Below are 16,497 nucleotides of genomic sequence, written 5' to 3'. Positions count from 1 at the left end.
ATAACATAATCTGCAATAATGCAAAACGCTAAGTCCACTCGCATTTATTATATAAATTCGTCAGATAAATATGAACATAAAAGTAGAACATTTAAGCGTCATATGTCAGTAAGTAAAGGTTGTATCTAATTAGATTGTGCAAAACGCTAAGTCCACTCGCATTTATTATATAAATTCGTCAGATAAATATGAACATAAAAGTAGAACATTTAAGCGTCATATGTCAGTAAGTAAAGGTTGTCGTCACAAGACAAATATAACTTATAGATAACAGCATATATATAAGGGTAAACAAAGGTTGACTTAGATATTGCAACCTGAAACAGGTTGTGGATTATCCCGAAAATGGGTCATGATATCTCAAACGGTAACCCAAGTGGATATAATATTTGTAACCCGTATGGGATATAATTTTGCTGTACAAAGAGTACACCCCAAAAGATTAAATTGAAACCATTCAGGGCCGTAACTACAGTGAGGCAAATCAGGCAAATGTCTCATGTTGGAAATTTAAAAAAAAAACTGAAACAAAAGATAGTCTACATTCTTCATATAAAATTGTTTTCATGGAAAGTGTCTTTCAAGAATTAAGCAAGTTTTTCTTACTCTCTGATGTCGCCCCTGCATGTTTTTCGTGATCCATGTTTCTATTTTAGTTATAGTTTTCAGAGTTGATGGTCTATTGTTTGTACTTCTGTGTCCCGGGTTTGTCTTTTGTTCATTTATTGTCCTACTTTATGACTATAGCCTGAGTGTTGATTTTCATTGGTAAACCTGTAGTTTTGCAATGTGACATGTCCATCAATGTCCAGACAATGTGTGATAAAATGTTTTAAGAATAAACGATGCTACTGACTACATAAAAAAAATGGTCGTTTCTGCGTGGAGAATTAAACTTGATATCAAAGAATACAAAGCTGGTATCAAATCTTCCATAAAAAAAACATTACATGTAATGTATTGCCATATGACCTTTTACATTGAAGGGTTAAACATGCATTAAGTCGGTAACACGATACCGAATGACGTTACGCCACGAGTTACCGTTCCTGACGTTATCGAATAACGTTCACACATACAAGCCAATGCAGCAGGTTCTGCAATCACAAAGTGATTACATAATAAAGAAAAAATATTTTTGATAATCATAACTATGTGACATTTTTAACGGTTACTTTTTCTAGATGCAGAGTGCTGAGAGTTTTGATGCAATACGTAACGGTTAACTTTTCGACATAGATTGTTTTATCGTTTTCCGGCAATTCTTCTGCTCATTGTTAACCTTTAAAAATGTATTACTTTACTTTTACTTTTAATTCATATTCTGTTTCTTTAATATTTTAGCATCTGCACGATTTATCTATATATGTTCTTATGCAAAATAGTTTTATCACTTTATTTTACTCTTAGTTTATTTTTGCAATAAAAACTTTTTCATGATGCACGCCGTATCCCAATGGAATTTTGTTTTGAAAATAGAAATCTTGTCTATAGAAACTTAATTAGGATGATGTGTAAAAAAACGGGGAATTGTACAACTATTAATTGGTGTTAAAATGGTCGTCAAAAACACCGCTCGGGCAAAATAGAAATAGAAAATTTATCTGGATGAGAATACGGATAGAATAAGGCAAAAAAGCACAATACAAGCAGACTTTGAAACTCATACAGAAAATAGTTTGTTAGTATGGAATGTAGAAAAGTGGTTTAACTTGGTTATTTTGCCGAATAACATTTCCTGTGTCCCAAGTGTAAACATTCTCATTGGCTGTACAGAGTAAATCTGATATAGTTTCGGAAACATTTTAAAAATAAAGTGCTAGCTTAGTAATATCATAGACCAAGTCTACACAGGACAGACAGCAACATCAGAATGAGGCCTGAGAAAGTTAACGTAGGCTGAGAAATACAATGGAACTTGATTCGGCAAAAATTAAAAAAAAATAAAACCAGGTCCCGTTAGAGTCTGATTAAAGCCAGTCCCAAGTATCCACTTGCATCTAGAAATATTTTTGTGTCATTTGAGTTGGAAATGATGTACATGTACAAGTTCGGAGACAAAATGACTGATAGATAATTAACATAGTTGCCTTTTTAGGTCATGGGTGGCATATTGCTCACATGATATACCCTCATTTTCCAGTGTCAGTCCAAATTTTCTCAACCATCTTCCCGGATCGCCTCTATTACAAAACCTATCTATTATTGTATTAATGTTAACTTGTTCTCGTCCTGAACATGCATGACATATTTGCCACTGGACGTTTAAGCAAACAACAATCAATCCTACAATTTACACCCGTCACTTGAAACTTCAGTTGTTAAAATTTAAATCATTGCCTCTATTTTTTTCAAAGAAATCGACAAAGTTTACGAATATTTACGCAAAAAGAAATATCTACGTTTCCGCTTGCTAAGTATGGAAGTGGGGTAACATGAAACTTTATTTGTAAAAGTACAAGTACAAATAAAATAAAAAAATATATGGAACATGTCATTTGTACAAAGAATGATAAATATAGACATGGGATTTGCAATTTATGAGATAGCAAGTATAATTATCACAGTAACATTTCAGTCTCCTAGTACATATGTGTTTAAGTCCTAAAACTTTTGTTCTTCTGGAGAAAATGTACTCGGAATTATTATAGAATGCTTTTTTCTCTCCGCGTCCGTTCTACCGTCAATCCTGCACTTGGTGTATATAGGGTTTACAGTCTTTTTGCTTCAGGTTTAAATTATGTACCTGGTGTTACTACTCATATTAAAAGTGCGCATATCGTCTGGATTTTCTTTATTTTTTGTTCATGACAGGTTGCTGGATTAGGCGTTTTGATAAAATATAAAAGGCACGCAGACTCCGGCTTACATCTCCTACATGTGGAATTTCAAGCTGAAACTTTTATATTTCGCATTTGCAGTTTGTCTCACTTATAAAGAATGCATATATGATCTCAAGATTTGTTTGTAAATAATTTTCCACAAATGACACTGTGAAATTTTGCATACAGTTTGCAAGGTGTGTCCGACTTGTTGAGCAGCCAACTCACACATTTACACCACGCTAAACCAATGTGTGTAGCAAGTCAAGAATATGACGGCTGTTTATCTATCATTCTTTTAATGTATTTGAGCTTATGATTTCGTCATTTGATAAGGGACTTTTAAGTTTTGAATTTTTTCTTGAGTTTTGTTATTTTATTTTTTAGAATGTGCATTTTATCAGGATCATTATTTTCCCTCATAATATTCACAACTAACAGAATGTTAAACCTTTTTTGACTGGTGCATCAAATGTGTCTTTTATTAACAACTGTTTTCAAAATTGTATTGTATCGTCCCGAACATGCATTAATTATTTGCCACTGAACGTTAAAGAACCATCAAAAAACGATCAATTATAAAACTATAAAAAACGATCAATTATAAAACTGTTAACTGAATCAAATTTTTAAAGTACTCTATTTCTGCATGGATGAATCAACGACACCACCATTGTCTTAAATGATGGAGTTAAAAACTCAGTAACTCAAATGAATCCCACGTGAAATTTTTCATGTTATTTTCACGTGAACTTTACAAAAATATGAAGGTATTTTTCATGATTTTAATTAATTTTTTTAATAATCTTATTTTGAAAATTTACGTGAATTCAACGTGTACCTGATTTATGCATGATTCACGTGGAACCAACCAGTTCAAGCAAGTTTCAAGTATACTAGAACACACCCGCGAAATCGCGGGAATTCAGAGCGTAGTTTAAAGTATCAGTATGTAAAGTGTTGTTGGAAGAATTTTGTTAAATACAGAATGACTGGAGAATTTCAGCAAAAGTATCATAAGTCATAGGTTATTGGGGACCCTCCACCTTTATTTCCAAAGTTCCCAATTTTTGGTTTTCTATCAATTTCAATATGAACATACATTTAGTATGTTATGAACATTTATTTAAGTAAGGAGCCTGTAATTCAGTGGTTGTCGTTTGTTTATGTGTTACATATTTGTTTTTCGTTCATTTTTTGTACATAAATAAGTCCGCTAGTTTTCTCGTTTGCATTGTTTTACATTGTCATTTCGGGGCCGTTTGAAGCTGAGTATGCGGTATGGGCTTTGCTTTTTGTTGAAGGCCGTACGGTAACCTATATTTGATAATTTCTGTGTCATTTTGGTCTCTTGTGGAGAGTTGTCTCAACATGGCAATCGTAACACATCTTCTTTTTTTTTTGTAATCAATGAATTTTGTAAAAGATTTAATGACTGGAGAATTCCAGAAAAAGTATCAAAAGTTCACATGAATAATTTTAGCGCTTATCTGTATATTATGAACATTCATTACTATATAAATAAAGCGTATTTACTTTCAATTCTAAGTTTACTAATCGATCCATGGTGATCATTGATATAGTATACAGACCCTCTCTATTTAATAAACTCTGTGACTGCTGTGGATAGTAAACTTGAAAATTATAGCAGATAAAATTCTGAAAATACACTTTATTCGTAGTATATGTATGTTCAAAGTATACAGAAAAACGCAAACCGGAAGTCTAATCTGACTTAAAATTTCGTACAATGACGGGACAATACCCGGATGCCTTTTTTCTCGTTTTTCTCCTAAAATAACTCAATCTGAATAATCATATGAATGGATGACAAATGCGACTATGCACTGTACCTATAGGACACAGAAACGTGTTGATTAATTTATTGTGGAAAGAAGAGAAGCGACACCAAAAATGAGGTCTTCTCGTTTAATAGTATAGAAGTTTACTAATCGATCCATGGTGATTATTGATATAGTATACAGACCCTCTCTCTATTTAATCGCGGGCATTCAGAGCGTAGTTTAAAGATGTAAAGTGTTGTTGGAAGAATTTTTGTGAAATATTGAATGACTGGAGAATTTCAGGAAAATTATCATAAATCATAGGTTATTGGGGACAGGAAAATGTTTTTTTTAATCCCTCCTCCTTTATTTCCAAAATTCCCAATGTGTGGTTTTCTATCAATTTCAATATGAATATATACATTTAGTATGTTATGAACATTTAAGTAAGGAGCCTGTACTTCAGTAGTTGTCGTTTGTTTATGCGTTACATATTTGTTTTTCGTTCATTTTTTGTACATAAATAAGGCCGATAGTTTTTTCGTTTGAATTGTTTTACATTTTCATTTCGGTGCCTTTTAAAGCTGAGTATGCGGTATGGTCTTTGCTCGTTGTTGAAGGCCGTACGATGACCTATAGTTGTTAATTTCTGTGTCATTTTGGTCTCTTGTGGAGAGTTGTCAACATGGCAATCATACCACATCTTCTTTTTTTGTAATCAATGAATTTTGTAAAAGATTTTATGACTGGAGAATTTCAGAAAAGGTATCAAAAGTGCACATGAATAATTTTAGCGCTTATCTGTATATTATGAACATTCACTATATAAATAAAGTGTATTTACTTTCAATTCTAAGTTTTCTAATCGATCCATGGTGGTCATTGATATAGTATACAGACCCTCTCTATTTAATAAACTCTGTGACCACCGTGGATAGTAAACTTGAAAGTGATAGCAGATAGAATTCTGAAAATACACTTTATTCGTAGTATATGTATGTTCAAAGTATACAGAAAAACGCAAACCGGAAGTATAATCTGACTTAAAATTTTGTCCAATGACGGGACAATATCCGGATGCCTTTTTTCTCGATTTTCTCCCAAAATAACTCAATCTGAATAATCATATGAATGGATGACAAATGCGCTTATGCACTGTACCTATAGGACACAGAGGCGTGTTGATTAATTTATTGTAGAAAGAAGAGAAGCGACACCAAAAATGAGGTCTTCTCGTTTAATAGTATAGATGCTCGTTATGAAAATCAGACGAGATTACTGTTAATTCATGTGAGTGAAATTTCCAGGTGCAGAACGAAATAAATTATATCAGCAGAATTGTGTATTTCATTACTAGGAAATTAACGAAACCCGACAGCGGAAATAAAAATGAAAATAAACACCATTCAGATCCCGACACATATTTTGTTTTCAATATCTCTGAGTAGTAATACCGTAACGTTACATTCTGTATTCAATAACGTCACACGTTTTCGGTCCAATTCTAATGGTATCAATCAACTTTGAAGCCATTTATCTCAAAAACAAGGATGGTGACATATGAGTTTCTATACGTGTATGGATTCAGTATGCAATTCTGGATATTATGTTAGTTTTTTGTTTTTCTCCGTATATAAGAACATAGCCATCCATTGGAAAATCTAAAAAGTTATGCCGAAAAAAGGCATTTCCCCTATATACCTAGGTAAATTTGTCGCCAAAATTGACGTTTTCCTATGAAAATACCAAGAAAACAAAAATGGTGACCCCCATTTTTTATTACATATTCCGATGTAACTCAATTCAAAGAACACGTGTGCCAAAAAGTTTGGAAATCGGGAGATATGCCATTCGGTATCGTGTTACCTTAACAGAAATTAAAGGAATATGGAGTAAACGTTCACTGTATCTAATCTCACACAAAGTCAATGCATGGAAAAACAATGATCAATGGTCAAAGTGTTTATTCCTGTTCTTCATATTGATAGTTGCTGGAGGGTCTTCAACAATAACAGAATAGTTATTACCGTAAAACAAGGTCAAGATGGTCCTTAGTGTCGACTTAAGCAGTACTAATACTCAAAGTATTATACTGCACTGTCACTATATTTAAAACTTGTCATAAAAAAAATTCACAGAAGTCATAAGCGCAAATCAATATCCAAAACGAAATTTCGAAAAGTAAGAAAAAAATAAACTAAAAATTGTAACGTTCTATGAAAAAATCAGGAACATATATATATTGATATATTGATATAGATAAACTGTTCCCAGAAAAGATGTACACACCATTTTTTGACAGCAAAATCAATGTATTGACGATCTCATTTGAGAAAATGAACTTGTATGTATTGAAGATCACGTGACAAAACAATATCAGTTTTACCTGGCACCACTGTCACGGTGTATTAATTGGATTTTAGACGTAAATTCGCTAAAGGTAAATTAGAAAAAGGTAAGACAGAAATACTTTCTTAATGTTACTCAATTGAAATGCAGCAATTTAACGTATAAAAATGTGATTTCAGTGAAAAAGTCGTGTTTCAAAAAGACCAAAATGTATTGTATATAACCCGACTACAAAATAACGATGACTAGTTTTAATAGTTCTTTACAAGAAGATACGTAAGTATACAGAAAATAGTGACGTGATAAAAAAATAGTTTTTTTACCTCTCACTAACAATAATATACAAAAACAAAAAAGCTGAAATTACACTTTCAAGACCCTCCCCCTTTTCCATAGCGTCATTTAATAGGACGTTGATTACATAAATAGACAATCTATCTCACGAAGTTTTAAATCCTTGTATTGTTAACTTGACGATTTAATCTATATCGGGGTCGGAAAGACTTACTTGTTAAATATTTAAATGTAAATGTTTACATAAATTATTTAAAAATGTTTAGTCAAGCCAAGCCGTACTGAATGTATTAGTAGAAAGATACGTGCTTATGTGGCTCGTGTTTTACAAAATGGTTGCACAAATAATTGGAAACATCTTTATTCTTTTTCGCAGTTTTTCGAATTATCTGATCTAATCTTCAATTCGCACGTAAGACATGTATATATCTTCTTAAATTCATATAAGACGATTGATATGTCAAACTCATATAAGAAAAACACAACATTACTAAACCCATACTAAGTAGTATATATAACAATATGTTCAAAATTAATGACAGTCAAGACTAAGAAACACCTTGGATATGAAACTAAGGGTTGAATGAAAGGTTAACCATCGAAAAATAGTTGCAAAAGCCGTGTTCCATGACATCGAGTGTCAAAACATGCAGGACTGTTTATGTATCAGCCAGCATTCATTTGCGCTAAATGCCGCTATAAATTACTGCTTTGAAAATATATCAAAAACCCAATTTACATGTAAAAGCGCCAAAATTTAACTATGAAAGCGCAAAGTACGATTAACATTTATTTCTATATGATTTGTAAGTAGTACTGTTAATTTATACTATTTCCTAACTAGCCCAACTATTATTTTACATCATTAAAACGGAAAATTTATCAACAACATATCATATTTAGTAAAAAATCTACATATTTGAAATGAGAGATTTCATAATTTCAAGACAACATTTTTCGCCAATTTCTGTTCTTTCTAACCGGCATTTTGGGAATAGACTATTTGGTTTTCACTTTTTTTTTTTAGTGTTTAAAAAAATTCAGCTGATGTTCTGTCTTATTTCATATAGATTACTTTTACCTTCTTAATGACCCCCCCCCCCCCTTAATGTGTTTTTTTTTTTCTCTTTTACATTATAAATTTTGACACTTATCTATTCATAATAAAATTTTAAAAACAGGGTAGTCCTTTCCCCAATCGCCTGTGAATCGAATCGGAGAATAAGAATTTGACAACTGAATACCCTTTTGATACCATTGTGGATCTCTTATTTTTACTTTTAATCAATCTGACGAAAATACAGTTCCTGTATCCCTGATATTCTTACAAGCCTTTGCTCATTGTTGAAGGCCATACGGTGACCTATAGTTGTTAATTTATGTGTCATGTTGGTCTCTTATGGAGATTTGTCTCATTGGCAATCATACCATATCTTTTATTTTATATTGTAAGCGAATAGTGGTCACATAATTATATATCTGTATTTGTCTTGAACAATTTATCTGATAAATTTTTATTTTCGTTTAAAATTTTTGTAACATCAATGTGATCGAATTCGCGGCTCTTTCGTATACCAATATTTACATTGTAATTTTGATGGAGATCATATTTCGTCGGCTAAATAGTTTATATAACAATTGGTCGACTTAATTCTTTATTTAGTTTTCCAATTAATCCAAACATGTTTCGTCAGAAAACTTATACGTACGTTATTAGAAAATTTAGAAATGTGAGACTAAGTTAGAAATTAATGAAATATAAACAGCAATATCTAAATGTTAGAAGAAAATCAATTAGCCAGGGTTAGTTTAGTACAATAGACTGAATGTAACACTTTTTGTAAATAAAGGGAAAAATTTCTATATATGCGGTTGCCATCCTCACTGACGAATAAACGATAATACGTGATTTTGTTCCTTTATTGTATGGTGGTAGTGTCATATTGACCTGTTGTCATTGTCTTACTGCATTCATAATATATTTGTATTGAACCTATTGACACGCATTCACACATATCATAACTACAATTGTAGATTACGATGGATTATCTAGATTATTCCGGATTTGAACCTGATTCCACAACATTTTACGATCAGAATTGTGAAAATTATGAAATAGAACCATGCGATAAAATTGAAGGAGAGCCTGAGTCAACATCTTCGCCAGCACTTTTACCCCCATGTAGAATTTGTACGAGGAAAGCTTCCGGGTTTCACTATGGCGTTAATACATGTGAAGCTTGCAAGGTACTTAGAAATCTTAAAAGTAAAATAGAACAGCAACATACAAAAGATGGACAATATTTATTTACACAGACGTTTACAATAAATGATTGCAGTTATTACAACATTAATATTACAATAAATAAAATTGATTAACTACATGCAACTACTGTTATCGAAATAAGAAGTTGTAGTACATCATCAACTAAGCATAATTTCTGAATCAAAACCATATATGCAAAGGTACAATAATATTAAACATTATGGTCTTGCATGCGATTGCGGTGGCAGAATGCAAACAAAAAGAGTATGTCCAGGCGACGGCGACAGCAATTTGCGCATACAGTATTTGTATAAAGCCTCACATTTGAGAAGGCAGAAGTCCTGGATGCCTAATTTACTAATACCTTGCATGCAGATGCCTTATGAAACGAATTTTTCGCTTGCCATATGTTCATTGTCTTTGACCTCATTTTCATGGTTCAGCGGCTGCATGCTTGAAAACAATATGTATGTTGTTTTGTCAGATTAGATTGAGAGTTGTTTCATTGGCATCACATCTTCTGATTGATATTACATTTGTTACTCATACGACTTTCTCTACAGGGATTTTATAGAAGGACAGTACAGAAACTGACTAGAGGGCTAACTCTGCCATATAAATGTGATCAGGACCAGAATTGTCCAATAGAAAAGGAAAGAAACATGTGTTCATACTGTAGATACCAAAGATGTGTAGACGTTGGCATGTCAAAACAAGGTAACAGATATATTTTATATAACCTCACAGTACACACATGTAGCTCAAATACTATAATTTTGGGCTTTTTGGATACATTTGACATAGTGTGAGATATGTTTCATATTAGAATTAGATTGTTAATTTCTTAAATCTTCTGTTTGAGTCATGCCACATCTTATTTCTGTATCTAAAATTCTCTTATGACACAAAATATGTTTAAAAATGTTGTAATTTGGTAGTGTTAGGGACGACACCAAAAGCTCAATGTAGGATGAGAAACTTAATACAAATAGTTGTGCTTATCTTACATCGATTTTCTGAATGCAACATATAGATTTGAGTTCGGCCATTTTACAATAAAAACAAAATATAAAACTTTCTTTGAATGGTGTTAATGCAAACTGAAATATAAATTAAAATCAAAATTTGAAAGTTCATATAGAGAATTTTGTATTTAGTTTAAAGCAATTATATATGAAACAATGAAATTTTATGTATTCCATTTGAGAAAAGAAACAAAAACATGCATTCAAAACCATAAACCCACTATTTATCCATGCCAATAGTGGGCGGATGAAAAACTCAAGAATCCATTTTTTGAGGCATACTTTAAATACTCATAACTTTTTCCCAATATTTTTTTAAAGTGATGTCCAAGTCAATATACAGAACAAACATATATTGTTGAGGAAAACCGGACCCATAGGTTGAAAAAAACTATATGAATTAACTTTTTATCCTACATTGAACTTTTAATGTCCCTTAAATAATTCTATGTTCTCAATGAAATTGAAAAGCATTTCAAAACTTTAATAATAATTGTGATAGTCATTTTTTAATTTACTTAAATTCTATGTTGGATATATTTTTTTTATTTAGCAATAAAACAAGGACGATATACTCATGCCCGTAGAGCCCAATATACCAAAGAGATCAAAGGGATACCGCTGGCAGATGTAAAAACAGAAGCAGTAGATTGTATACGAGTTGACGAAGGCCAACTCAATTGTTTGTTAAACAAATTAACGGAGGTCCAAGAAAAGTATATTCCTGGCCTTAGAAAACGATTTCCGAATCCTGAAGTATTCCATGCCACACATAAAGAAATTTACGTAAGTGTTTAAAGTTGTTCAATATCTTAATAGAAAACTGAAAGCTTCAATAATAAAAGCTTTGAAAACTCGGCATTTCAAAACCTAAGTTATGTATGCATTAGCACACGATGGGTGCCATATGTGGAACAGGATCTACATAACCCGGAGATCATAAGAGCACCCCCTGTTTTTGATAGGGGTTCGTGTTGCTCAGTCTTTAGTTTTTGTTTGTGGTGTTTTGTGCATGCACTGTTGTTTGTTAATTGTTTTTTTTTTACATGGCGTTGTCAGCTTAGTTTTGACTTATGATTTTGAATACTAGCAACCCTTTGATATCTTTCGCTTTTCTTTTTGTATGCAGAACATAACTGTGTATATATCTTTTTCACTCCCTCCATGTGCTTCTTAATTATGATTTTTTTCCCGATCTGCAAAATTTGTACTTGAATACGATTAGAATTGTGGTTTTTTTTCCAGGACAATCAATGTATATTTCGTGTTGACACAAATCTACCTTGTCAATTACCAAAATGTCTACCTTGTGAAAAGGTTGATTCAATAAATGAAGACGAAAAGAACATCATTAGTGAAATTATTACATCAGGACTTGATTCGTTAATACGTTTCCAGGTAGAATTTGTAAAATGCATTCCAGGATTTAAAGAGTTGTGCCTGGCTGATCAATCAGAACTCCTTAAAGGTATGTTAATGAAATCATTGCAGGGATGCTGAGTTCCAAATTTTTTGAACAGAAAGTCAAGATCCCAAAATTATAAAACGATTGCTGATGTGAATGGTCTCCCTTAAATAACGATTTTAAGCCAATTATAGCAAGTTTTCTTTTGTCTTTACACAAAAATCACAATAGATGTCTCGGACTTATGAACGTGTATGTATTTGTCAGACATTATCTTTGATATCTAAAAGAAACTGAGATGCTTTCGAATTGACGTTTTGGCAATTACCTATTTGTTTTTATATTGTTAGCCTCAGACACATGCAAAACATTGTTTCGAGTACAAATCATTTAACACAGTTCTCACACAAAGCCTTCTTTCCATGTATACCTACTAATATATTTGAAAATGATCATACGAATGCTGATGTTCTACTGGTATTCCTACATTGTATTAGAACAGTCCACAGAATCAATTCTCTTCCTTATACATTCTGCTTTTCTTGCAGCATCTTTTTGTGAATTCGGATATATTGGAGATACATGTATGTTTAATCCTGATATGAAAGTAATGCTTGGTCTTATTAATATGCCTGCTGACAAACTTCAAATGCATGACATGTGTGAACCAGAATTTATTGACAGCATGATGGAGTATGCTAGAAAAATGCAGAACATGAGATTGACTTTTGAAGAAATGACAATTTTAAGAGGAATTATAGTATTATCTACAGGTAATAGAGATTTATTAAATATTTAAGAAAGAACCAATATTTTGTGATAATTTGTTGATTGTCGATCATAGCCATGGTTACCAATAGAAGCATCAACAATAAGCATGTATACCTAAAGACCAGACCGGTTTTCAAAATAATTTTATGTAAAATGAGATGGCATGTCAGAGTTTACTATACAAAATTATGAATATGGTTATGCAGAAGAAGGGGGTCTCAAAGTCATAAGTCGAATTTGGACCGGCAAATAAAACACTTGAAAATATGTGAACTATTTGAATTAAGTTTTAAGTTAATAAAAAACTTGAACAATGTTTGGACGTAATTGATATTCAAATTTCAGATCGGTGTGAGTTGCAGAATCCAACCAAGGTCGAGGAAATACAGTGGACTCTTGTTCAATATCTACAATTTATGACACGGCATTCTAAAAGTAGATTGTGGACCCTTATTGGCCAGCTAACATCTCTACGCAGTTTAAGATTAGAACAAGTGGTAGGAAAACTACTAAACAACTTTAAACAAACTAGTCCATTTATGAATAGTTTTCCTGTTATAAAAGAAGTTATAGCAAGTGTAGACCCAAATTCCTAGTAGTGAATTGTCTAATAAATTCCTACATTTTTTACCGTATTGTTACTTTATATATATTAAATCCTTTTTTGTATCTTGTTGACTTTATCTTGCCTGACATACAGAATAAATACATTGCTGTGTATAATACTAGTATAATTAAGAATTGAATGCTGCTTTTTGTAAATTTATTGGGGTGTAAAAGCGTTGACCGAAGTACATTTTGTATGAAGCGCGGAAGCGCTTCATACTAAAAATGTGCGCACGGTCAACGCTTTTACAATCCTATAAAGTTACAAAAAGAAGCATTCAATACTTATAATTACATTTTTTAGCTAGTATCATGAAAACACGATTTTTATCAAGTTTTCATTTAATTTACCTGTGCACTTTATTGTGGGACCTCGTGTCATCATGACTGATAAATGTTATTGTCTAGTACAATTGTGTCAGGAATAGCACGTGATGTGCAGTTAGCCAATCAGAATAACGTATTATTATGAAACATACATCTAATGTAATTATGGAGTTATAAAATAGCAAAAAGAATAATACCATGTTATCGGTTAGTTTAAGGATAAGAAGATGTGATATGATTGCCATTGAGAAACAAGGCAACAAGAGAATCAGCAGTTTCACAGGCTAATCACCAGAGATATAAAATATAAAAAAAGAAGATGTGGTATGATTTTCAATGAGACAACTCTCCACCAGAGACCAAAATGACACAGAAAATTAACAACTACAGGTCACCGTACAGCCTTCAACAATGAGCAAAGCCCATACCGCATAGTCAGGCCCCGAAATGACAATGTAAAACAATTCAAACGAGAAAACTAACGGCCTAATTTATGTACAAAAAATGAACGAAAAACAAACATGTAACACATAAACAAACGACACCACTGAAATACAGACTCATAACTAGGGACAGACGCATACATACAGAATATGGCGGGTTAAACATGTTAGCAGGATCACAACCCTCCCCCTAACCTTGGACAGGGGTATACCAGTACAAAATAAGAACGAACTATAAAAATCAGTTGAAAAAGGCATAACTCATCAGATGGATGTGGACGGTTACTTGTACATCCCAACAACAAAAAGACACTTGGTACAGATCTGAGAGTACTCGCAGTTAACTGAAAGCTAAGACAATTTCACAGACATGGAGAGGCTATTTGTTGTTTGCGCGACATTTCAATGATCTAACATGTATATATATATATATAGGTATGCTAATTTTCTAACTGCTCCAAGGTCTTGCGTATTGTGTGCGTAATGAGAGTACAGATTGGTACATTTTGATGAAACGAAAGGAGAGCTTACAATGCGTATTTGCGATCAGACATTTTACAAATACAATGCAAATGACTTAGTTTACCACGATTTAACCAGCCTGATCAAACTGTTGTGTACTCGTCACATTCACACGAAGCAGAAAAAATGGTACCGTTTATGTAATCATTATCCCTTTCAAAGCTTCAGATAAGAAAATGGAGAATGTGTCAAAGAGACAACAACCCGATCAGAGAGCAGACAACAGCCGAAGGCCACCAATGTTTTTTCAATGTAGCCAGAAACTCCCGCACCGGAGGCGTGCTTAAGCTGGCCCCTAAACAAAAATGTATACCTATAATAGTTCAGCGATAATGTGACGATATACGGAATCTCCAAAGCGAACAAAAACGTTATCAAGTAAAAATATAGTCCAATTGACATATTTCTTACAAAATGACATAAAAGAACATCTGGGGGCGGGGGTTGTGTTTCCCCCCCCCCAAAAAAAATAAAATAAATATGATCCCCAATTTGATGAAAGAAAAGAAATTCTGTTCAAGCAGATGACAAAAAAATATATTCTGAAATAGAATATAAATGAATCCAGATTTTCTCTGTACCAATTTAAAAAAAAAAAAAAATTGATTGATAACGATGTAAAATTAAATAAGAAATGTCTAACTCAGACAGAACACCATACCCCTTTGAAGTTAAATGTTTTAAAAGTTTAAAATTTCCCTTTTGTTAATAAAGCACTCGGTGCTATCAACATGGGCAATATCCTTACTTTAAAAAACAGTCAGTAACTATATAGTTTCTATATATATATATATATATATATATATATACAAACCAATTGCAACGATTTTTTTTAATTACAACCAAGTGTTGCAGAATCTCAATATTGATGACTAAACTTACGCACCTATGCTTGCTAGAAGTCTGACGTTACGCACGGTACTCGGTATAAATGGATTTCGATAAAATTTGTACAGATGGGATATGATATGATCATATTTATTATGTTAAACGGTCACGATAAATATTCTGTCAATTCGCAATCTAGCAGCCATTTTCGAAATTTCATATAGCTGTAAGATTTGAAAATTCGAGTACACAAAAATGAAAGCTAACACTTCAATATTATAATATTTTCATATAAATAATAGGAAAAGTTCGCCACTTCTACATAAAAATGTGATTTTATTGAATTTTACAAAAATATTTTTATTTTTAACATAGCTTCTCCCATTTTATTTTTTTTCAGTATTTTCCGTGTCTCCGGCCGTAAATGTTACCATAAGGCCATTGTTCAAGATTTTTGAGTACGATGATAATTTAGGGTATTTTAGATTTGTGACAGACAAATGAACTATGCAAACAAATGTTATTACTGAAATGTGATTTTTTTTAAAGATTTGTTTAAGCCTTCAATGTTAAGGACACGCCAAATTTTTCACCAATTTCCATCAAGTTGTCCGCGTCTCCCGTAAATGTTACCACGTCCAAATTGAACGATTTTTGCACGGTACGTGAATGTAACGTTATCTTTATAATATATTATTGCATTTCCCATTTACTGAAAGTGTAGCATGTTGTCTCTTTAGCATTTGACACGTTATATGTTATGATATTATTTTGGGTATATTATTTGTTTTAATAATTATTTAAATCAACAAGAAAATTTGACTTCCATCAAAAATGTTAAGCCATTTGCTGATCGTAAAAGCGTCGGATAAATAAAAGTATCATGCAAAAGATTAGGTATTTTAATGCAAAAGAATTGCATTTTAAACCATGTGACACAGAAATTAACAACTGTAGGTCACCGTACGGCCTTCAACAATGAGCAAAGCGTAGACAGCTCTATTTAAGATAATGATAATACGAATAAAAAGACCCTGAAATTATATTCGCGAACT

At 32.3% G+C, this 16,497-nt stretch overlaps 1 protein-coding gene across 1 annotated transcript; it reads left to right on the top strand.

The window, feature by feature from the left end:
• Positions 1 to 6,977: 6,977 nt before the first annotated feature.
• Positions 6,978 to 13,385, top strand: LOC139512187 (retinoic acid receptor alpha-like). Its single transcript, XM_071299601.1, has 7 exons — positions 6,978 to 7,046; positions 9,284 to 9,496; positions 10,079 to 10,232; positions 11,094 to 11,326; positions 11,786 to 12,008; positions 12,494 to 12,718; positions 13,062 to 13,385. Exons 2-7 carry the CDS (start codon positions 9,290 to 9,292, stop codon positions 13,310 to 13,312), a joined length of 1,293 nt encoding a protein of 430 aa, XP_071155702.1. The 5' UTR covers positions 6,978 to 7,046; positions 9,284 to 9,289; the 3' UTR covers positions 13,313 to 13,385.
• The last annotated feature ends 3,112 nt before the right edge of the window (positions 13,386 to 16,497 follow it).

The sequence above is a fragment of the Mytilus edulis genome, chromosome 2 (assembly GCF_963676685.1).
Source record: "Mytilus edulis chromosome 2, xbMytEdul2.2, whole genome shotgun sequence".
NCBI lineage: Eukaryota > Metazoa > Mollusca > Bivalvia > Mytilida > Mytilidae > Mytilus > Mytilus edulis.
The sequence above is the reverse complement of the archived record's forward strand: the minus strand, read 5'-3'. Positions and strand labels throughout refer to the sequence as shown.

What these genes read in the sequence shown, in the direction of transcription:
- LOC139512187 (XM_071299601.1), top strand. Translation starts at nt 9,290, where the DNA reads ATGGATTATCTAGATTATTCCGGATTTGAACCTGATTCCACAACATTT. An exon ending in CGTTGGCATGTCAAAACAAG is followed by an intron (nt 10,233 to 11,093) that starts GTAACAGATATA and finishes TTTTTTATTTAG; the next exon opens with CAATAAAACAAGGACGATAT. An exon ending in CCACACATAAAGAAATTTAC is followed by an intron (nt 11,327 to 11,785) that starts GTAAGTGTTTAA and finishes TTTTTTTTCCAG; the next exon opens with GACAATCAATGTATATTTCG.